The sequence below is a fragment of the Littorina saxatilis genome, linkage group LG8, assembly GCF_037325665.1.
Source record: "Littorina saxatilis isolate snail1 linkage group LG8, US_GU_Lsax_2.0, whole genome shotgun sequence".
Classification (NCBI taxonomy): Eukaryota; Metazoa; Mollusca; class Gastropoda; order Littorinimorpha; family Littorinidae; genus Littorina; species Littorina saxatilis.
The window spans coordinates 7,704,853-7,728,342 of record NC_090252.1 but is presented as its reverse complement, the minus strand read 5'-3'; the positions used below and the strand labels follow the sequence as shown (position 1 = coordinate 7,728,342).

Genomic DNA, 23,490 nt, shown 5'->3' with positions numbered 1-23,490 from the left:
CGGCATGTAGAGCGCGGAGAGCACAGTTAATTGTGGTTCGCGCTATATAAGCTCTTCATAATAAATAAATAATATATTCATTTGAACTCTCGTGTTTGTATTTTTTTTTTTTTAGATTTAACTTTTACGCTCAGAGGAATGCAATGTTACAGAATTGGTGTGAAAAACGTGCTCACGCGGCACACCTGGCTGGCTTAGGTCAGCGTTATGCGTCACTGAGGCTCATCCGGGGTTAATATTTACCCACTTTTGGTCACATCGCTGAAAATGTTACCAGAGTACAACAAAAACTATTGACTCTAGTGCTTAACCCTTTTCAGACAAGATAGTACTAATCGTCCTCAACAACTTTTATTTGTAGACACTATGCAAAAGTTTATTGGATTTTTTAAAAATGATTTAAAACGTCCTCTGCTGGTCACCCGGACGGACTATATCTATTCATTATAAATTGTCCCACTTTATAGTGTCCTGGTCAATTTCAAAGTGTTATAGGTTTCTTCTCTTTCACGCGAGCAGTGTTGATCTGAAAGAACATAGGCAACAGCAGGATGTTGTGAATTTGACGAAAAATACAAAATTGATAATAAAGATGGCTAAATATTTTAGTCGCTTCTTTTCTAAGTTGACTCATGATGTTACGTCTCACTGGCACCGCACGCTACTTTTCCTGCACGTCATGCGCTGTGATTGTCAGACTGGTTTAATATAGATTAATTGTTATTGATATACAGAAGTAGGCCAACCGAATCCGTGAAGACTAGCTGTCCAGCACAGTGCCTTCAACATAGCAGCTGTCTACCGTTGACGTTGTAGCTTGAATAAATCTAAAACACATTACAGTGCAGAGACACACATATACAGTGGAATCCCCATTTTAAGACCTCAAAAAATCTGAAAAAATCAGGTCTTAAAAAGGATGGAGTCTTAAAATGGGGGAAGATTTACAGAGGTTATGAAGAGGAAAGCTGAGAAAACAGGGTCCTAAATTGGGGGGGGGGGGGTGTCTTAAAAGGGGGGTTCCACTGTATACACTTTTGAATGCATTTTTTTATGGCCATCCCTTTATGTGCTTTGGTGACACTGTTTTCACTTATTTCAGCCCAGAGGAAGTACAGAAAGAGGCAACAGAGGTGAGCTTCGAAGAGATGTTTTTTGGAGAACTGAAGCAAGAGGACCCTCAGGAAGAAGAAGAGGAGGAAGGCTTCATTGGGAGAGGAATCCACCTGGTACATGAGCTGGAATGCGAAAAGGTGGCAAGCTCTCCCATGGCCCTTTGCTCCGTTGAGCAGGTCAAGCAGTTGGCCCTGACCTCCATCACCACCTGCATAGCTGACAGTGACAAGTGTGGCAAACCAGTCACACTTGAGCACAGTTTTGTGGGCTCTGCTTTGTACGTCAAATGGGTAAGACTGGATCACAAGATATATAATTCACAATAAATAGACCCTTTTTAGTTGACAGCACTGAGTAGTAAGAGAATCAGCGTCTGAACAGCTGAATTTTGATTGATTAAGGATACAAAAGAATGCACTAAGTTAGCCATTATTTGTGACAGTCATGGTCATGTCCATAAAAAACAAACTCATGAAAACTCTCTGGTTCCAATGAAAATCTTACGATCCTGTTTTTTTCTGACAGGTATGCGATAGTGGTCATGTGAGCAACACCTGGTGCTCCCAGCCCATTCTCAACAGGCGCCTTCACAGCGGGGACTTCCGTTTGGCAATGGCAATAGTGACATCGGGCAACAATTTTGGCAAAATCGAAATGCTGGGGAAGCACCTGAACTTGAAGATGCTCTCAAGGACGTCCTTCTTCCAGATTCAGGGCCATTACATTGTTCCAACGATCGATGATTTCTGGAAGGATCACCAGACCAGGGTCCTGGACTCAATTAGAAACAAGGAGATAGTTGTTTTGGGTAATTCATTGATTTGATCTGTGTGTGATTTTTCTTCTTTGGAAGCTACTTGCATTCTTGCAAAATGGCAGAAAGAATAATGGCCAGTGTTGTCACGCATGAAAATGTAATGTGATTCCAAACCCACCCTTCTTCCCTTGACAATTATTTTTATCCTGTCTGAAAGAGTGAAAGTCCAAGCCAGCCGCAATGCATTGATGATCAGGCCGTTACCACTCCTTGAAAAATAGTTGCATGCAAGTAAGTTTCTTGGTCTTTTGCAGGAGATGGCCGCAATGACTCGCCTGGGTACTGTGCCCAGTACTGCACATACACTTTGATGGACAGTGAAACCAAAAAAATCCTGACCATCAAAACTGTAGACAAGAGGGAGACGGACGGAAAGTCGCCACGAATGGAGACAGAGGGCTTCCGCAGGGCAATGAGTGACCTCCTGCAGAAGGGCATCAATGTGAAGGAGGTGGTCACAGATGCACACACAGGCATTGGAGCTGTGATGAGTGAGTATGCGATAATGGCAAAAGCTTTAAAAAGAGTTTCGTTGTTGGGTTTTTTAACATCTGTCAGGTTGTTATCAGAAGAAAACATTTTTTTGACAAGTAATGGTTTTTATTTTTTAAAGTACACATACATTGTTGTGTGAGCTTACATTTGCACTAAATTAGTTCAGTTCCAAGTGTTGTTATACAATTAAAACACAAAGTAACGACACTGTTGCTTATATTTCAGAGGGCACATATCCTGCTTTGAGTCATTCGCACGACATCTGGCATGCTGCGAAGAACCTGAGCAAGAAACTAACAAAGGTATATTGTCATATGGTGACAAGGTTTCTTTCTTTACTTTACTTTCTTTATTTGGTGTTTAACGTCGTTTTCAACCATTCAAGGTTATATCGCGACGGGGGTGACAAGGTTGATTTAAATCGTTTTGTTTATGGCAAGTAATAAGCTGATAATTTAGTGTTTATTCATGAAAGCTTTTCACATTTTACCTGACGGACAACATAAGTGAGTGATGCTGCGTCAAAACTGTTCTAATTGAGGAGAATTTAGATTATGTCATACGATGTTTGATCCAAATCAGACTTATAAAAGAAGCGTCTATAACTGTTTCATGTCCTAGTGTTTCTGTTAGAATAGAAGTAAGTAACAGACACAATGGGACCCCTTTTAAGACCTTCAACAATCTGAGAAAACTGTGTCTTAAAGTTAAAATGTTGGTGAATTTACAGAGGTTATGAACAGACATTCTGGAAAAGTAAGGTCTTAACAGGGGAGGTCTAAAATTGGGAGGTCAAAAGGGTGTTTCATGATCATTATTTCCTTGAATGAAGGCAAGTGCAACCTTCCCATATACTGCAAAGACCTTAGCAGCTTTACCTGAGACAAATGACCCAGTGGGTAATAACAAAGAGATTCCAAAAATCAAACCAAGCAAGATGGAAGCATTATTATAACTTATATGACAGTGTTAAATGCAATAATCTCACCTTCAGTGTTCTATCTTCGAACAATATGGAAAAGACACCATGTTGGTAAACTTTATTTTGCATTGGAAGGGCAGTAATACTGAGATGGTTATTGTTGTAAAATTGAATAGATTAGGAAAGGTATGTAAAGTAGCTGTATGCATAATGCACAATTTGCTTCTGTATTTTAGCTTGGAAGCCTAAGGAAACATGCTGCTCTACAGAAGTGGACGAAAGACATCGTGAATCATTTTTGGTTCACCTGCCGAACAGCTACAGACCACAGGCAGTTTGTGGTATGTTTTTTTTAATGCTATGCATGTACTTTAAATGTTAAAAAGTTGACCTCCATGGCCAACAAACAGCTGTCACCCCATGCACTTAATTATATAATTGCCATATAAAATGTGCTGACTTTTGGGGGTAAATTTCAGATAAGGAAACAAGGAAGATATATGAAATCCGTTCGTGTAACAAGGCATAGAAAAACTAATTGCTCTGGATACAAACTGAGGGGGGTTGTTGTCAATATGTAACTAAACCACATATTTCAGCCTTCAGTTTATCGATTATGTAAGTCCTAGTAGCAAGGTTGTTTGAGTATGTATCTTTTTTTTTAAAACTTGTGTACAGGAGCTCCTTCGCGGTGTTTTGCACCACATCACAGGAGACCATGAGTGGGCCCTTGGATGCTGCCAGCATGGTGAGCTGTCTGAGAGTGACAGAAACAAACCTTGGCTGGACGCCAGAGAGGACAGCGATACCATCAAGGAACTGGCTAACATTCTCCTGCACCCTCGCCTTCTCAGTAAAGTGAAACACTACTTGAACTTCCGGTGAGTTGTTTTCGTTTAAGGTGGGATCTTTTTATTACATTTAGTCTAGTTTGGACAAAATATTTTTCATGTAGACGATTTTTGGATAACAAGAATTTGGCTATTGACTGGGAATCGAGAAGAGGGTGATAGTATTTGCATTAACATGTGGTTTGTCCGTGTGTAAAGAATAAACCTGGGCTATCAAGTTATTAAAAACAGCATCAGAACACCGATAAAGTGAGCATAGCATGTTCAGTTTGGTATGGTAACAATACTGATAGCAGTAGTATGAACTTAGACCCATGATATCTGACATCTGTGCATTATGACAACACAGGAGCACAGCTGACCTGGAGGTGTTTCACCAGCACATACTCATGTATTGTGCCAAGAGGTATGCTTACACGCCTCCAGTGTACAGGATCAGGAATGTCCTTGCTGCTCTGGACCACAACTTCCATTTGGGGAGGAGTGTGAAAACAAAACCAGATGGACAAATCCAGTAAGATATATATTAAAATGGTGTTGTTTTGTCATTATTTTGCTGTTTTTATGTTGTTTCAATTGTTTGTTTCTTGTTACGGGTTATTGTGTTCTTGGTTACTTCAGCACACATACCAACATACACTGTCCACATCAATAGACACAAACAAGCTGATGGTATCCCTTTTTTCTGCATGAAAAGAAATCATAGAAATTGCAATCACATTACATTTGTTCATAACATAAAACATCAAATTATGAAGAGAAAACTATTCAAAACAGTCAGAGAAAAAAGACACATCAATTATGTTTCCAGGTACATTTCACACAGGGTAGGCAACTATGTGAGCAATAGTGTGGAACGTGGGTTAGAACTATTATGTAAACTGCAGTAAAGCTGCAGTAAACCAAAAGTATCTTTTATACAAATTCTCTATACTCCTTTTTTTGTTCTTCAAAGTACTAACACGAGACTTTAGTGGGGGGTTGCTAAGACTGAGAACTGTGTTACAAAAAACTAAAAAGGTATGTTGCCATAACGTTGTTATTGAGAAAAAATATATGTTACAATCACGAATATATTGACCCAGCGTGTAAAGTGATTGTTGTGTAAGGCTTGCTTTGGTCAATATATCCTCACATTTTTTTTATTGGTAGGTACCACCGTTGCTTCAATAAAAAAAGTGGACGGTGGACTGTGTTCCCTGTGAAAGAGGAAAAAGACTACAGCTACCTAAAAGACCTGACCCTCCAGGCTCTTCTCAAGCGCATGCAGGACAGACGCGGAATGAAGAGGAGCAGAGACCTGGAGGATGCTGATCCCCGCCGCATTGCCCGAACCATCATGGGTCAGGCTCCGCCCCCAACTGCTCAGCTGGCAGCTGAGCAGGTGTCCAGATTTTCTGGCACACCAGCTTTTTCTTCAAACTAGACTTGCAACCCTCTTAGCTAACCAGTTTTTAGAAAGTTCTGACCAAACATTATTAATACCTCAGAGCTGAAAGAACAAAACAGAATTTGTATTCTTCCAATTGTTTACAGCATGTGTTTGGTGAAAAATAAATATCTGCTGCAATCCACTCATTACTTCTTTGTTTACCCGACTTTCCCATTTTTGGAAGGCTTTATCCCAGGTCATTTTGCCTGTGTAATCTTAGATTCAGGATCTTTAAAATTGACCTCAGATATTTTTGTTAGGCTATATATTCCAAGGTGTTAAAACCCTTACAGAATGGACACCATAACTTAATCCACAACGTGTACCATAATTATAGCATAAAAAACCTAAAAAACCCAGATTTTCTTGCATTCAGCCGAATAGAAAATGAGTGTTTGGTTAGTTTTTTTTATTTAAACAAAAAGACATCATAAGATCAGAACATAATTATAATCAGTGTAATCAACATGTATAATTTCTATACCACAGTGATTTTAGGTAGTGCTAGAAACAAAAAATCAGTCCACAAAAACTTATGTCGTAATGAATATAATACAACGCTAACAATCTCTAAATCAACTTGTTGGACGATCAACAGTCATTTCGTACACCAAATAACCCAGTACTGTCGTTTCCCCAACTAAAATGTTTGTACTTGTAGTTTCTTGAGACAACATGATTTTGCCAACATCATCTTGCTCTCTGTAATATTAATTGTTCCATCTTTCATGCTCTATAATTCTTTTAGATAATGCCAACTCTACAAACAACGGGCTAAAACAAGCGCCAAGTATCATGTTTTTGTGGCGTACGGAACGCGTTTGAAAGTGGAAGCAAAAATGTATCCGGGTAATAGGTTAGCTCTGTCAAGGGAATAATGGGAAGGTGATGGCTGGTTAGAGATATTGTGGGTATTTTCCAAGCTTGTATACACAATCATTGCTCTTTTGCCCGCCAAAGCAGCTTTTGAATGGGCAAAACAGGGTGTTCATAAGTTGCACTTGAACACAAAATGCAGAAAAACAAACACGTTTCGGTTTCGCATCCGTTGATAATGCCATACTATTTGAGTTCTCTTATTTTGTTGTTGTTGCTGATCAATATTCAATTTCATTTGTTGTGGGTGCGGCACAGAGCTGTGTGATACTGTGTTTGGCAGAGGACGGCTCAAAAAATATGTTCTGTAGGGCAGACAGATCTTGATGATTTTTGACAAATATTTACGGTACGAAGAATTTTGGTCCCCGATAAACAATTAGCGGTCCATTGGAAAGGCATAGTAATTACTCACTAGTATCTTCTGCAATTTTAACCCCAGGTTTCTTGGCCTTGTAGACTTTTTGTAAATCTGACTTTTTGTACTTTGAAGAAAGTATCTACAGCATTTGATTTGAGCACCATTAAAAAAATTACAAACGAAGTGTTTGCAACAAAAAAGTAATTTTTAGATTAGGTGACTCAAATAAAAAAATTTACAAGTACACGTACACAATTATGTGACAAATTTAACCATAATTTCAAGATAAAAGTTTTCTTTTTTTTTCTTCTCAAAAATACCCTTCAGCCCCCATTTTTGGCCTTGTACTGTTCACTGCCACAGACAGATACAAGGAAAAGATGACACATTTGACATGTTATAAATACTGGATGGCTTTAACCATGTTTAATCGCCAAAACGGTCTGGTTTAAATCCGGTGTATTGGCCCCATGCATCTGGAAATTTATCCCTGATCTTCCAAACGCAACACGATGGTATAACACGTCTCTGTCCCGCACCAAGCCTCCCATGGACCCACAATATAAACTGGCGATATGCTGCATGCCTATTGGCTCTGTTGTTGTCGTCTGCCTCGTCATCTGCCCGTATCATGTCCTGGCGATACTTTCTGGCCAGGCTCAGGACAGCTTCATCCAGAATAAGGACCTCAAAATCCTGTTATAGAAAGAAATATGCATTTGTTGTTGTACATAGAAACCGTGGTTTCACATCTGCCATATACTTTTCCTTTCTTCTTTTCATATTGAAAAGTATGTGTGGTATGTAATCTCACTGATGGTTTTAACTTTTTTCAGTAAAGAAATTGAGTTTATGTATGTGTTTTATATGTTCTGCATACAGGATTGTTAGAATTTCCATGTGTTTGCTCTCTAAACACATATATATTAAAACCATTTAAAGTTGCTTTTTTTGTTTTCTCCTTCCTTTTCCTCACAAGTGTCTGTTTCTGGATGAATGTTTATGCAGGGGGCATTGTATATTTCAAGCTTGGGAAAAAAGAGGAAACCAAAATTAGATTGAGAGAAAACATAGTATTATCCATCTGAAGGCTTGTCACATTTTGAGTATACTGGAGACTCACTCCATTTTAAGACCCTGTTTTCTCCGATATTGTTTTCATAACTTCTGTAAATTTACAACAATTTTAAGAGTAAGACTCCCTCCTTTTTAAGATCTGAATTTCTTAGACTTTGTGAGGTCTGAAAATGTGGGTTCCACTGTACCTGCATCAAATGGATAGTATGGAAAGTGCTACAAACACAAACATACAACTGACTTACGGCCAAGAGTGTGAGGCATGTTGCCTTACGGCAACATACTTCTTCAATCGTTTTTCGCATTATGCGGCACTTGCCACAGATGCACCAGTCAGGCACTCCCTCTCCAGCAGGTGGGGGGTGACCATGGTCTGGTCTGTCCGGGGCTGGCTCCAGAACGTCGAAGACCAAGCTGGGGTACTTCTCCAGCATGGTCACAAACAGCTCTCGCAGACGCTGCTCGCTAACAGTTTCAATCATTGTCTGCAACAGTAAATAAGAGAGAAGACAAATGTCATATCATATTTACAATCTCCATGGGTCGGGCTGAAAAAAAGTAACACAACACTAACACTTCAGTAAACAACACCATGTTCCAAATCACATAAGAAACAAAAGAAGTTTGCACTCACTCTCATTCTAGAACGTCTGTCACGAATGACAGTAAGCGCACTTGTAACGGCCAACTGTCCCCTGGAACCGCGTCGAATTCTCTGCCTTCCTCTGCCACCTCTTTGTCTTCCACTTCCATCAGGTTGTCTCCCTCTTCCACCATCACTTGCTTCTCTTGTAGTTGAAACTGTTAGTGTCGCTCCTCTTCTCCCCCTGGGCCGAATAGTTCGTCCCCTCCCTCTCGTTGGAGGTGTTCCCCTCGCTGGAGGGGTTCCTGACAGCGACACATCACTGAGGGGGTACACCCGTGTTGGTGAGCCACTACTGGCTGTAGAGACATCCGCATCAACCTGAAATTGATTTCTTATTATATAATTATCAAATACTACTGAACTCAAACTAACACTTCATGTGTACACACACAGAACACACACACAGAACACACACACAAAATAATTTCGGATGGGAAAATCCTGTTCACAATGACATTTATAAAACAGCAGAGCAAACGCCCTTGAGCAAACCAACCAACTGTGGTTAGTGACTTGCTAACGAATTTACAGTGAGGATGATTTTAATATACTGAACACCTAGTGACCTACCCCTCGGCGAAATCTCAAACAAAAAACCACTGGGACATGAGCTATGACTCGCTTTCAGACCTGAAGAAATGCGATCTAACGCCCACCTATATTTCTGTAACCACAGAACCGAAAGTGAAACTAAAAGGGTGGTGTAGTGGTATCCGGAGTAACCGTTACACCCCCCCCCCCCCCCTCTTCACTTAAAACGTCCAAATATATAAATATGTATGCACTTGAAATCAATCTTATTATTTTGATGTATAGAAACGTCTGGCTTATAAATGAGGTTGATCCAGGACATCATCATGATCGACATGTATCACAAGTCTTGTGAGCAGATTTTTGCCGCATGAAAGAACAAAAGTATACACACTCACCTCTGTGCCCGTAGACTCCGACATATTGTTGTTCACGTCCACAACAAAAACAAAACTAGACGTCTTCCGTGATCACGGTTTCGTCGAAGCCAAAATATGACAAGACTCAAAAGAAACAGACCGTGTTACTGTCAACACTGAAAGGCTGGCGTCTTGTCGGAACCGGAAACGGCACAGAGCATGCGCACAGAACAAACTGGTATCTTCCGATGTCACAGAGTACAAATAAACATAATGATTTCTTGTCTGGTTTACTTGTTCTAAATGGCCATTAAATGTGATTCATTGGCTCTGAATGCGGCATTAGAGGTAGTTGTAGGCTATAGCTAGTGTGTTTCATCAGGCTAAAACTGTTTTTATCGTGAGAAGATTTGAATCGTTCTGTAAACCATTTTCGGCATACTGGGGCTTTAACATGACAGGATTATGCTAAGCTGAGCTTTTCAAGCGTCTTGTTTTCTTACCACTTGGATATTTTACTTGGGACTGTACAGTTCAGAATAAATGTATCTGCAGTGTTGCCTACGCTTGACGATCTCTTTCCCCTCTGGGAATTCTAAGCACGGTTTTTTTTCCGTTTACACAACAAAACATGTTGATAGTAAGTCAAATTGCGTAATGCCATTTTCTCGTACAGAATGACATTGATGTTGATGATATTTTCACTGATTCGTAGACACAGTGTTTCGTTTTAGGTAATGCATGGAACCACAAAACAGTAAAAGGGAGCTTTCTGAAATGGCGGCGGTGATTTCAATATTCAGAGATCTATCTCAGGAATATTGCCTTACATGTGCCTATGCCCCTGTAACCTTTTTATGTATTTTAGATCTGCCATGATACGATTTGTAAAACGACGGAAGGACATGAGTTATGGTCTAAAAGTGGTGATTTTGGGTATTTATTTTAGGAAGGAAATCGTGTCAGAGATGTCGTTTGGTCAGTAGGGAGGTTGGGAAATAGTTTTTTCAAAGGTAGAAGGACATTTCGAGTAGGCATTGAAAATGAACGAAAGGCAATTCTGGGACGATACCAAGGATTGTTGTGAATGATGCAGACAAAGCGTGTGTGGTTTTTTTTTTTATAAATCAGTGCAGAATTTAATCTTGAGTGAAGCGGTATGTTTTTGAAGAACTCTTCAAAACAATCTTCGTTCTGTTGAATAGGAGGATGTGTGTGTGTGTGTGGGGGGGGGGGGGGGGCATAATGGCGTGTGCCCGATTTCAACAGAAAAACTAGGAAGATCTATCGTAGATCTGAAAATAAATAGTGATGAACAAAGATTAATTTGTTTGTGCGTGTGTGGGTGTGGGTGTGTGTGTGTGTGTGTCTGTGTGCGTGTCATAGGCTTATTTAGTACCGGATTTTTTCAACCAACCACATTCGTTTCGTGCCATATAAGAAAGTGCTACATCACAAATTTTGCATACACGTCATGTCCGGTTGGCGGTGAAACGAAGTTCACACCCAAAACACAAACGACTTTCGTTGATTTGGGCGATTCTACGAATCTACTTTCGTTGACTTTGTATTCATGTTTTGGTTATTTCTGTATGCAAACCTTTAATCTATTGGATATAGGTTACCTGATCGTGATTTTAACTGTTCATATCTTCCTACTTTAAGGTCTGGAGTGGACGCTAAAGTCGATCTTTCACTACATTTCTGTAGCATACATTTGCCTAGGTTGCGATTGGGAAAACCAAAGATGGCGGCCAGGGCTGAGGTGCACGAAGCAAAAGTGGGTGACAACCAATGGGAGATCTGCCCAAGTCGGTCCGCCCCCTCCCGGTCGGGGTGCACGAAGCTTTTTTCCCAGGGTTGCGTACCGAATGGGAGGCTCCCGTTTGGACCAGCTAGCTAGCAGCCCCACTCAAAGAAGTTGGCACCCAAAAAAATGGGGACACCCCGAAGCGTCCCGGTACCAAAGCATCCCGGTACCGAAGCGTCCCGGTACCAAAGCGTCCCGGTACCGAAGCGTCCCACTATAACGCGTCACAGGACTTAGACTTTTTTTTTTAAACCTTGACCAAGATACAAGTTAAACGAAGATACAAGTTGACGGCGCCTAAGCCTCTAGGGGGGTCCGGGGGCATGCCCCCCCGGAATTTTTTTTTATCCAAAGAAGAAAAAGAGCTATCTGGTGCATCCTGAGCCAATAAATTACCTCTTTTTGGGGGGGGGTGGGGGTGGGGGGGGTTACATAACCCGTGTAACCCCCCCCCCCCCCCCCCAGATCCGCCCTTGCTATTCCCTTGTCTTTTTTCTGCTTTCTCTGGGACCTTTGGACAGTGTCAACTTGTCTACAAAGTGATAAGGAGATAATGCTCAACAAATTGAAAGCGGAAACCGATCAGTCTTATCAACTTTGTGTAAAAAAGAGTGACAAAACAGTGTATATTTACACTTTCCTACTGGCTGTCTTACCAACGTTGGCGCAGTGCAGTTGCTTGAGCTAGTGAAACACTTTTAGACGCTTAATGGCAGCCAGAAAAAGAATACTCGATTACTAAGTGAAGTTTTAACAGCTACTCCTTGTGATTTATTCGGCATCAGTTCAAATCTTGCTCATCAGTGGCATTTGGCGTTCCTTATTTTGGTTCTCCTCGTGTGGCAAATGAGTGGATCGCCTCTTTCTGAAAGAAAGGACATAACAAATCGGTGCGATTTCAAGGCACATACACAGTCCAAACGTTCACTTACTCTCTGTCTCTCACTGGGATGAGACAAAGTTTTATTGTGACGAATGTTTTTCTTGTTACCTCAGCAGGAGCATGGATAAAACTGATCAAAAACGGAAAAAAAGAAAGTCAGACTGGGGTCCAAGGGCCGCGAGGCCCTGGTGGCGCACAGGAGAGAAACCGTGCGGGTAAACAAAACATTTGATCTTTAAAAGTAACTGGAAGCATTTATTGGCATCCCAAACAGACGATCTTTGCATACAAATGACAACAAATGCGTTAAAACAACACATTGTTGAACTCATTTAGACCTATTTCATTTTCTTGTCTTTTCTTTGGTCCATCCAATCACATGAGGATTCTACTCAAATCACAGAAATGTGCATGTGTGTACCCCTAGAATGGCTCAAAAGACTGTGGGTAGTTGCAAGTCAGTAATGCGTGACATGTTTCAGAAATCAAACATATCTGACTGGATATGGAATGTTTGAAAGCCCTCATAACAAAGTAACAAACCCAGTTTGAAGCAAGTGTGTTTCAATTGCTAATTTTCAAAAGGACACAGATTAATCGAAAATGGGTTTGGACAAATAGCAAACGCTTACACAGTTACCTCCCTTGCCATGCGCATTATTTTTTTCTTACTTTGGAATTCATTATTTCAGGTAGTGCATAAACACATAAATTTAATTTGAAGAGTTTAACTACAGGCATTCAAGAAACACAAACAAACGAGTGCTGATTTTTTTATACCAATGATTGAAATAAAAACAAGTTTCAAGCTAGTTGTTTTTCCACTTGCAATTCTTCGTGTATCACAAAACTCACACACACACACACACTGGTTCATAGATGACGAGTCCATAAAACTAGGCAATATAAACTGACTGCAATATAAACTCACTGAAAATCGTAGCCTTGCAGTCACTTCTGCAATGTGGTCACATATAACTGCAACACGTTTATATGTGTGTAATTCGTCTTGTGTGTATGGTAGATGCTGTGCTGTTGTGGTTTGCCTGTGTAATCCTTTGCTTGTCAACGACCCCTTACACAAGTAAAAGCTAATTGGGTTGTTGGGATCATCATCAGATCATTTTCATATGGTGGAAAAAGCCATAAAGAAGGGTTTATTTGGTTTTAACAAAGAACAACAAGTCGCGTAAGGCGAAAATACAATATTTAGTCAAGTAGCTGCCATTTTTCAGCAAGACCGTATACTCGTTACCGCTCATGGCAAAGGCAGTGAAATTGACAAGAAGAGCGGGGTAGTAGTTGCGCTAAGAAGGATAGCACGCTTTTCTGTACCTCTCTTTGTTTTAACTTTCTGAGCGTGTTTTTAATCCAAACATATCATATCTATATGTTTTTGGAATCAGGAACCGACAAGGAATAAGATGAAAGTGTTTTTAAATTGATTTCGACAATTTAATTTTGATAATAATTTTTATATATTTAATTTTCAGAGCTTGTTTTTAATCCAAATATAACATATTTATATGTTTTTGGAATCAGAAAATGATGGAGAATAAGATGAACGTAAATTTGGATCGTTTTATAAATTTTTATTTTTTTTTACAATTTTCCGATTTTTAATGACCAAAGTCATTAATTAATTTTTAAGCCACCAAGCTGAAATGCAATACCGAAGTCCGGGCTTTGTCGAAGATTACTTGACCAAAATTTCAACCAATTTGGTTGAAAAATGAGGGCGTGACAGTGCCGCCTCAACTTTCACGAAAAGCCGGATATGACGTCATCAAAGACATTTATCAAAAAAATGAAAAACATGTTCGGGGATATCAATCCCAGGAACTCTCATGTAAAATTTCATAAAGATCGGTCCAGTAGTTTGGTCTGAATCGCTCTACACACACACACAGACAGACAGACAGACAGACAGACACACACACACACACACACACACACACATACACCACGACCCTCGTCTCGATTCCCCCCTCTACGTTAAAATATTTAGTCAAAACTTGACTAAATATAAAAAGGTACAAACAAAGAAAACAAACAAAGAAACAAAGATACCCCTACCCACAAACGACTCAGACAGTGCTCAAGAACAACGTTCGGCGTGTAACTTAATCGTTACAGCACTTCATTCTATTCAGAAAGTGTTTTTAAGAACATATTCACACACTTCAACTTTTCTCGTCTGAAACTGAAACTTACCTGACAATGATGAAAAGTGAAACAGTTATTGTGATGAGGAATAAAAAATTCGTCGTCAAAGATAGGTACCAGAGACGACTGAAGCCGGAACTTCCTGTTTGTTTGTTTGTTTGCTTAACGCCCAGCCGACCACGAAGGGCCATATCAGGGCGGTGCTGCTTTGACATAATAACGTGCGCCACACACAAGACAGAAGTCGCAGCACAGGCTTCATGTCTCACCCTGTCACATTATTCTGACACCGGACCAACCAGTCCTAGCACTAACCCCATAATGCCAGACGCCAGATGGAGCAGCCACTAGATTGACAATTTTAAAGTCTTAGGTATGACCCGGCCGGGGTTCGAACCCACGACCTCCCGATCACGGGGCGGACGCCTTACCACTAAGCCAACCGTGCCGGTCAACTTCCTGTTGACAAAGCAGTATGCAAATTGTGCATGCCTTGTGTTTGGACGTTACGAGGGTTTGTGTACGAATTAGATGTACTCCTGCATGGGAAAAACTGCTGATTTGAACAATGCCTGCAATTGACTATAGGTACAATAAACGTTGCTTATGCGAAACAAACTTTGGGTCTTTGAGTAATGTTTTCTTCAATTTGTAAACGATCTTGTTCATTGCCATAGGTCCGCTTAACCTTTGCCGGATGCCGCTTTTGACTACACACTCCCGACGATGCGGGTTTGTCTGAACCCATACATTTGAAAGAGGGTTTTTACCGTTTATTCCTCTAACGACGATGCGGGTTTGTCTGAACCCATGCATTTGAAAGAGGGTTTTTACTGTTTATTTCTCTAACGACGGGGTGGGTTCAGGGAAACCCACAGCGCTACTTCAGTGGTTGCATCGAGTTTCTCCCTTCACCGACCTCTTGCAGGGGAGGGAGAGGGGGAGGGAGAGGGGGAGGGAGAGACTGAGAGAGACTGAGAGACTAAGAAAGAGAGAGAGAGAGAGAGAGAGACTAAGAAAGAGAGAGATAGAGACTAAGAAAGAGAGAGAGAGAGACTAAGAAAGAGAGAGAGAGACTAAGAAAGAGAGAGAGAGAGACTAAGAAAGAGAGAGAGAGAGTCTAAGAAAGAGAGTGAGAGACTAAGAAAGAGAGAGAGAGAGACTAAGAAAGAGAGAGAGGGAGACTAAGAAAGAGAGAGAGAGAGAGAGACTAAGAAAGAGAGAGAGGGAGACTAAGAAGAGAGGGAGAGAGAGACTAAGAAAGAGAGAGAGAGAGACTAAGAAAGAGAGAGAGAGACTAAGAGAGAGAAAGAGAGACTAAGAAAGAGAGAGAGACTAAGAGAGAGAGAGAGAGAGAGAGAGACTAAGAAAGAGAGAGAGAGACTAAGAGAGAGAGAGAGAGAGAGAGACTAAGAAAGAGAGAGAGGGAGACTAAGAAAGAGAGAGAGAATAAGAAAGAGAGAGAGAGAGAGAGACTAAGAAAGAGAGAGAGAGACAAAGAAAGAGAGAGAGACTAAGAAAGAGAGAGAGAGAGAGACTAAGAAAGAGAGAGAGAGAGAGACTAAGAAAGAGAGAGAGAGAGACTAAGAAAGAGAGAGAGAGAGAGACTAAGAGAGAGAAAGAGAGACTAAGAAAGAGAGAGAGACTAAGAGAGAGAGAGAGAGAGACTAAGAAAGAGAGAGAGAGACTAAGAGAGAGAGAGAGACTAAGAAAGAGAGAGAGAGACTAAGAAAGAGAGAGAGAGAGACTAAGAAAGAGAGAGAGAGAGACTAAGAAAGAGATAGAGAGAGACTAAGAAAGAGAGAGAGACTAAGAAAGAGAGAGAGAGACTAAGAAAGAGAGAGAGAGAGACTAAGAAAGAGAGAGAGAGACTAAGAAAGAGAGAGAGAGAGAGACTAAGAAAGAGAGAGAGAGAGACTAAGAAAGAGAGAGAGAGAGAGACTAAGAAAGAGAGAGAGAGAGACTAAGAAAGAGAGAGAGAGAGAGACTAAGAAAGAGCTAGAGAGAGAGAGAGAGACTAAGAAAGAGAGAGAGACTAAGAAAGAGAGAGAGAGACTAAGAAAGAGAGAGAGAGAGACTAAAAAAGAGAGAGAGAGACTAAGAAAGAGAGAGAGAGACTAAGAAAGAGAGAGAGAAAGAGAGACTAAGAAAGAGAGAGAGACTAAGAGAGAGAGAGAGACTAAGAAAGAGAGAGAGAGAGAGAGACTAAGAGAGAGAGAGAGACTAAGAAAGAGAGAGAGAGAGACTAAGAAAGAGAGAGAGAGAGACTAAGAAAGAGAGATAGAGACTAAGAAAGAGAGAGAGAGCGAGAGACTAAGAAAGAAAGAGAGAGAGACTAAGAGAGAGAGAGACTAAGAAAGAGAGAGAGAGAGACTAAGAAAGAGAGAGAGAGAGACTAAGAAAGAGAGACTGAGAGAGAGACTAAGAGAGAGAGACAGAGAGAGAGACTAAGAGAGAGAGACAGAGAGAGAGAGACAGAGAGAGAGAGAGACAGAGAGAGAGACAGACAGAGAGAGACAGAGACAGACAGTCAGATAGACAGACAGTCAGATAGACGGATAGACAGACAGACAGACAGACAGAGTAACTGACAACAGACAGACAGACAGACAGACAGAGCAACTGACAACAGACATACAGACAGAGAGATACGGACAGACAAACAGAGAGACAGACAGTCTCTTGGAGACAAACAGGCAGACAGACACTGTTCCGCCGCTTTGGTAATTATGGGTGTAGCAGAACCCGCGCCGTCGGCAGAGGGATAGTTACAATCACAACTACTCTTTAAAAGTATGGGTATGTGTGAACCCGCGCCATCGGTAGTGTTTATGTAAATTATCATAATCAATTAATTCTGATGTTTTGTCATGTACACACTAAAAATTTGCAGACAGAGAGCAAATTAGGTGTGTGAGAGATACTTAAAATTTCAAAACGATACCTTTAATGGTTCCAGAGTTACAATGATTTTAGTGTGTCTCTGGGTACAGGTGAACCCAGGAAGCACGGCAAAGGTTAACAAGAGCATCATTCCACCAAAAGACATTCCACCAATGTTACGCCCTGGGACGTGAAAAATGAATTTTAGTTTTTGTAACTGACACCAATCTGTGAAATCATTCAGCAATAAATCCAGGAAGCATCAAGGTTGATGAATTTTGGTGCGTATCCAATTGACACAGATAATGAACTTACATGTAGCTGTTAAAATTTACCCTGGTAAGACGCAAGCCAGGTAATGCCAATGATTTATGACGAAATGAATGACGTAGAAATAATAATAACAATGACATACTATTCTTGTTTTATGATTGTGAATAGTGGAACGTTTCAAGCCTATCTGTTTTTGAAGGTCTATGACGGTTTACATGAGGGTGCATGTACACACAGGAAGGAGGTTATCTACAAGGTTCAAAGGGTATGGGATATTCAGTGTTCCCCAGGAATCATCAAAGTATCTTATAACAATTGTTGAAAACAAATACCAAAACCATGGGATCTGACGATTATTTTCATGATTTTGAGACTGTCAAAGGTCTGAGTTCTACACGGTCGTACGTCAAGAGATACATTGCATTCTAATGTCTCCGGCTTATATTCAAAACGTTTCAAGGGACTTGAATTGACCATTGGATTGATGCCAAATCTAACTTTTATAATATGTCTCAACCAGTTAGAATTACCGTATTAGTGAGAAGTATAGTTTCAAAAGAGGCCCCAGTGTGTGCGTGTGTGTGTCTTTCGGTATGTGTGTGTGTCTTTGTGTATGTGTCTTTGTGTGTGCGTGTGTGTGTGTGTGTGCGTCTTTGTGTATGTGTCTTTGTGTGTGTGTGTGTGTGTGCGTCTTTGTGTATGTGTCTTTGTGTGTGTGTGTGTGCCTTTGTATATGCATGTGTGTATGTGTGGGTGTGTCTTTGTGTATATAGACATTTAAGCCTCAATCTGAAATGTTGTTATGTCGGGCGAACGATCTACTCCGGTATTCTGAATCGGTTTATTCCTATTCAGCATGCTACTGTGTCAGCATTTGGTCTAGTATAGGTGCGAACTATTTGGGTTATTCTCAGACAGCTTAGTCTGGAAGCAAAACATCCCGGACTGATGTTTACACCAGCACCGAACCTGTTGCACAATTTTCTAGCTCCAGTTTTCGTCAATTTGTCTAGCTATAGGCCCTACCAGTCACCTTGCTTTTGCTCGACCAACAACAGTTGTCCTAGCAGTTTCAATTTAAAAGAGGTGTAAATGCATTCCGAATGTTTACATCGATTCGACGAGGAGAACGAAGTTTTCGGTAGTGTCTGACGAGTCGAGGGAAAGACAAAGGAAAACGGGACTAGTGCCCACGCCGCCGTGACCCACTTTCCTGCCTGGGTGTGGTAAGTGTTCAAGGTAGGCAATACTTTTGACTGCCACTTCATCATATGGACTCTAATCTCAGTTTGTAGCAAAATTATGTCAGCATATTGAAAGGGGATGATACATTCCGGGAGCTGACGCTTCCGCACACTGACGAAGTGATCGAGCAGCAGCCACACATAATAGGCCTAGTTGCAGCAAGAAAAGGGGGGGGGAAGTTGGTGCTAGTAAAAGGTCGGGGGAATGTTGTAATTTGTCTCGTCACGATAACAAGGATATGAGATGTACAACACAGACAATTTTGGTACAACACAGACAATTTTGAAAACAGGGCGGTTTCATTTTGCCATGTAAGGGTAAATTAAGGGAAGGAAGGTAACTACCGGATAACAGAGTACTCATCATAGGGTGTCACAAGTTACCTCCCATGTAGTGTTGTACTGATTTCAATGGGAACTAAGGAATTTGAGGAAAGAACTGTACAGTGATTACAAATAATTAAGGACATTTTATTTAATTGTTGATTTTAGGGGGAAAAAGTTTCACTAAAAAATACTTGGACAAGAACCTTAAATGATTAGGTGGGGCTAAAGCTTTGGTCATATAGAGCTGTACCTTTCCACTACAGAAAGGGAAAAAGGAAGAACAACACGGGGTTATAACATGGTAATTCAACTATTTGCAGTCTGAGTGTTGCAGATGTCATCATCGTCGGATGTCCGCACTGCAGCGCCCATGAGCGGAACCCATCCAGGTACACGTGAATTACTTGAGAGACTAAGATTTTAGAGGAAGCTTTCGAGAGTGGGGCGGGGGGACACAGGGGTCATAGAATGGACCACCTCTCTATAACAGTGGCACCTGATGTCAGAAGAAAGATTGGGGAGGGGAAATCCATCGACTTGGCATTTCTCCTTGCCAAATCCTGTATAGACAGGCAAGAGGACAGGCAGACAGTGGCCTATGTCCTGGACAACCAGGGGCGCCTGGTCCCAAAGGAAGAAAAGAGGGGGAAAAGGAGAAATGTCCCTCGAGCAGGGGACCAGTGCGTTCCACGTATACATGTCGGTATACCTGGTGGCCCACCTCAGTCTGCCCGAGGGGGGAACAGTGGCAAAAGAAGTGGGGGCGTGGGCCACTATTAAAGGTAAATTGCTAGCAATTTGTTGGCACAAGATAGACATGGCCACAGGCGAAAGTAATTCTGCTTGGAAGCACACACTATTCAGTAACTTTAACGATATCTACAGGATCCTCCCAGGATTGAGCCCTTACAAAAGGCCATGTTGTTGTGGTCTGGTTCAGTGGAGGAGGGTCCTGTGGCTGCAGCATTACCGACCTGTATCCATTGCTAGTCTTTCTCACCCTGTGAGATCCAGGGGTTGGCGTGCTAAACAGAGTGATTTGGTTGGTGTACACCACCAGATTACTTCTGCAAGTATAGTACGTAATGGGCAAAACAGAGCTGAGACGTCAGCCAGGGGCCTGCTGATTTGCTGGTACAGATAAAGACAATTGGATACAGAGAAGCGGAGGGGGTGCATTTCTAAATTATGTGTTTAAAAAAAAAGTGGATAATTACTGCCTGTGGTAATGTCTATCTCCCCACTAAGATTGTTGCGAAAATCCATTGCGCCATCTACCCAAACTGCTTATGAACAAGGTGTACACCGGTTCGAGGCATTTAGGGACTCTCTTGGGCTACCCCAGAGCTGGCCCGCACCAGAATCACATGTATTGCATTTTGCAGCGTCTCTGTCTTAACAACACTGTGCGCCAGCAACAGTTAGAACTTACTTAGCGGGTGTAAGCTGTAAACACAAACTGAACGGTTGGGAGGACCCCAACGACACTTTTGTACTTGAGTAATTGTTACAGGGGTTGGCCAAGGAGGGCCAGCGACAGGATAACAGGCTGCCCATCACTTTTGATAGGCTAAAGCAGTTGATCGACATCTTGCCCAGCATATGTATGAATCAGTTTGAGGTAAACTTGTTTGCGGCGGCCTTCACTCTGGCATTTTTCGCGTTCCTGAGAGTCAACGAGATCGTCGGCCAAGGGGCGTAAAGGACTCAGGTTGTCGGACGTTCAGCTGGCACCACAGCTGTCGGTCAGAATATTAGGCTCAAAAACAGATCAGCTAGGGGTGGGTTCAGTGATACATTTGAAAACAGTAGGTAGTCATCGCCAGGTGTGCCCGTTAAGGTGCATGAGAGCTTACTTAAGTGCGAGGCCAGCCGGAGCAGGTCTTCTGTTTAAACATTTTAGTGGCGCGCCATTAACAAGGTACCAATTTCAGGCAGTTTTGAAAAAGTGTGCGGCCAGCCTGGGCTGGCAAGTAAGCCGATTTTCTTCTCATTCGTTCCGTATTGGAGCTTCAACTACAGCTGTCATAAATGGTATGACAATGGAGGAGTTAAAAACATTGGGAAGGTGGAAATCACAAGCCGTACGGGTATACATAAGGGAATAACTTGGGGGACCCAGTGGCATATAGATACAAGATGGCGGATTTTTACAGGTTTCGTAAACTGGTCAAGTTGTTAAAATCAGTTTGCAACAATAACAAGCTTTCACCTGAAAGGGGGGGAGGGGGGTAGGTTAGGCGTTTAATAGAATAACTTTTCATTTTAATTTAATCTAGCAGTTGCCTTTTGACACAGGGGACGGGAAAGTCAGGATCCATTGTCTGTCACTTAGGTATCTTATAAGCTGCATTAACCTCCGCCAAAGTATTAACATTGAAAAATATATATGTTTACAGCTTGCTGGATCATAGGATCAAGTTTTATTTCTCGCATGGACCAGGGTTTAAAACAGAAGGGTCAGGGTCTACCGCTCCCAATACCTACAAGGCTTATTGGACGACCAAGATTCCGCCTAGGCCAGGTGCGTCCGCTTGTGGTGGAGACCCTGAAGACCAGTGTGCCTCCAACATACATGGTCCTGCATGTTGGGGCCAATGATATTGGGTGGCTCAACACCTTTACCTGGAGGAAGGAACTGGAAGAGTGTGTCCTGTTCATGCGGACCTTATGCCCCGACACAACCCTGGTATGGTCGGACATGCTGCCCAGACAGAGCTGGCGGTACAGTCAATCTGTAGCGGGGGCAGAGAGGGCCAGAAAATGGGCACAAAGGAAGGCAAGAAAAGTGTTTGGGGCTGAGGGAGGGGAGGTAGTTAAGCACCCCAACATAAGCAATGATGGCTGGTGCCTCGCCGCGGATGGTGTACACCTCCGCGAGTGGGGCAACAAACTCTTTGTTGCGAACTTAGAGAGACAGCTTACATGTATAATTAGTGGGGTAAATTGCTAGTAATTTGTTGGCATAAGATAGACATGGCCACAGGCGAAAGTAATTCTGCTTGGAAGCACACACTATTCAGTAACTTTAACGATATCTGCAGGATCAGTAACTTTAACGATATCTGCAGGATCCTCCCAGGATTGAGCCCTTACAAAAGGCCATGTTGTTGTGGTCTGGTTCAGTGGAGGAGGGTCCTGTGGCTGCAGCATTACCGACCTGTATCCATTGCTAGTCTTTCTCACCCTGTGAGAGCCAGGGGTTGGCGTGCTAAACAGAGTGATTTGGTTGGTGTACACCACCAGATTACTTCTGCAAGTATAGTACGTAATGGGCAAAACAGCTGAGACGTCAGCCAGGGGCCTGCTGATTTGCTGGTTTTGTTTGTTTGCTTAACGCCCAGCCGACCACGAAGGGCCATATCAGGGCGGTGCTGCTTTGACATTTAACGTGCGCCACACACAAGACAGAAGTCGCAGCACAGGCTTCATGTCTCACCCAGTCACATTATTCTGACACCGGACCAACCAGTCCTAGCACTAACCCCATAATGCCAGACGCCAGGCGGAGCAGCCACTAGATTGCCAATTTTAAAGTCTTAGGTATGACCCGGCCGGGGTTCGAACCCACGACCTCCCGATCACGGGGCGGACGCCTTACCACTAGGCCAACCGTGCCGGTTGATGATTTGCTGGTACAGATGAGGGCATTTGGATACAGAGAAGCGGAGGGGGTGCATTTCTAAATTATACGTTTAAAAAAGTGGAAACTACTGCCTGCGGTTATGTCTATCTCCCCACTCTGCGCCCGATTATGCCAAAAAGTAATAACCTGATAGAACAGCAATATGTTTTGTTTCGAACCGTGTCAGAACAGCTAAATGTTTGGGTGTCCATGTATAGACATTTTACCCGGGTCAGGGTTTTTTGCTTAAAGAGGAATGTACAGAAGCAAGTTTGTTGCTAGTGGAATTTTGAACCCCAGTCAGGGGAGTTTGTTGATGTGTGGATACACATGTGTATATAACAGTTTAATAAATGTTTGAACTGATACTACCAGTGTTAAGTCTTAGATTGTGCGGTATGAGGATGGAAGTTGTGTGTATTTGTGTAAATATGTGATAAGTGGTGTCTCGACATAAATGTGTGTCTTTGTGTGTCAGTGTGTCTCTGTGTGTGCGTGTGTGTGTGTGTGTGCGCGCGTGTGTGTGTGTGTGTGTGTATGTGTGTGTGTATGTGTGAGTGTGTATGTGTGTGTGTGTGTGCGTTGATTTGTGTTTGTGTGTGTGTACGTGCATGCTCGCGCGCGCGTGTGTGGGTGTGTATGTGTGTGAAAAAGGAGTTGTTTGCCGCTCCCCCCCCCCCCCCCCCCGACACTCACCCACACACCTCCTACACACGAACATTTGCTCCCGCTTTAAGCATGAAAAACATAAACCTCGTACAGCACCTGGAGGTTCAACCCTTTGCTCTGGGACGCC

At 42.1% G+C, this 23,490-nt stretch overlaps 2 protein-coding genes and 1 long non-coding RNA gene across 3 annotated transcripts in view; 2 read left to right on the top strand and 1 right to left on the bottom strand.

The window, feature by feature from the left end:
* Positions 1–7,815, top strand: part of LOC138972676 (uncharacterized) — a 17,599-nt gene extending 9,784 nt beyond the window's left edge. The window contains exons 7-14 of the mRNA XM_070345331.1: positions 1,103–1,406; positions 1,642–1,924; positions 2,188–2,424; positions 2,654–2,730; positions 3,587–3,691; positions 4,029–4,231; positions 4,551–4,715; positions 5,354–7,815. Of these exons, the coding sequence (XP_070201432.1) occupies positions 1,103–1,406; positions 1,642–1,924; positions 2,188–2,424; positions 2,654–2,730; positions 3,587–3,691; positions 4,029–4,231; positions 4,551–4,715; positions 5,354–5,627 (1,648 nt within the window). The 3' untranslated portion in view covers positions 5,628–7,815. The remainder of the gene's footprint in view (positions 1–1,102; positions 1,407–1,641; positions 1,925–2,187; positions 2,425–2,653; positions 2,731–3,586; positions 3,692–4,028; positions 4,232–4,550; positions 4,716–5,353) is intronic.
* Positions 4,869–8,747, bottom strand: LOC138972677 (uncharacterized). Its single transcript, XR_011457708.1, has 2 exons — positions 8,582–8,747; positions 4,869–8,432 (listed from the first exon to the last, which is right to left on the bottom strand). It is a non-coding gene; the product is annotated as an uncharacterized lncRNA (long non-coding RNA).
* Positions 8,748–19,766: 11,019 nt separating this feature from the next.
* Positions 19,767–23,026, top strand: LOC138974494 (uncharacterized). Its single transcript, XM_070347212.1, has 3 exons — positions 19,767–19,851; positions 20,575–20,753; positions 20,797–23,026. The coding sequence occupies exons 1-3, from the start codon at positions 19,767–19,769 to the stop codon at positions 21,175–21,177; spliced, it is 645 nt and encodes a 214-aa protein (XP_070203313.1). The 3' UTR covers positions 21,178–23,026.
* Positions 23,027–23,490: the final 464 nt, after the last annotated feature.

Coding starts and splice junctions, on each gene's coding strand:
- LOC138974494 (XM_070347212.1), top strand. CDS start 19,767: ATGTCGGTATACCTGGTGGCCCACCTCAGTCTGCCCGAGGGGGGAACA. Junction 19,852..20,574: donor GGCGTGGGCCACTATTAAAG/GTAAATTGCTAG, acceptor TACTTGAGTAAT/TGTTACAGGGGTTGGCCAAG. Junction 20,754..20,796: donor TCCTGAGAGTCAACGAGATC/GTCGGCCAAGGG, acceptor TCGGACGTTCAG/CTGGCACCACAGCTGTCGGT.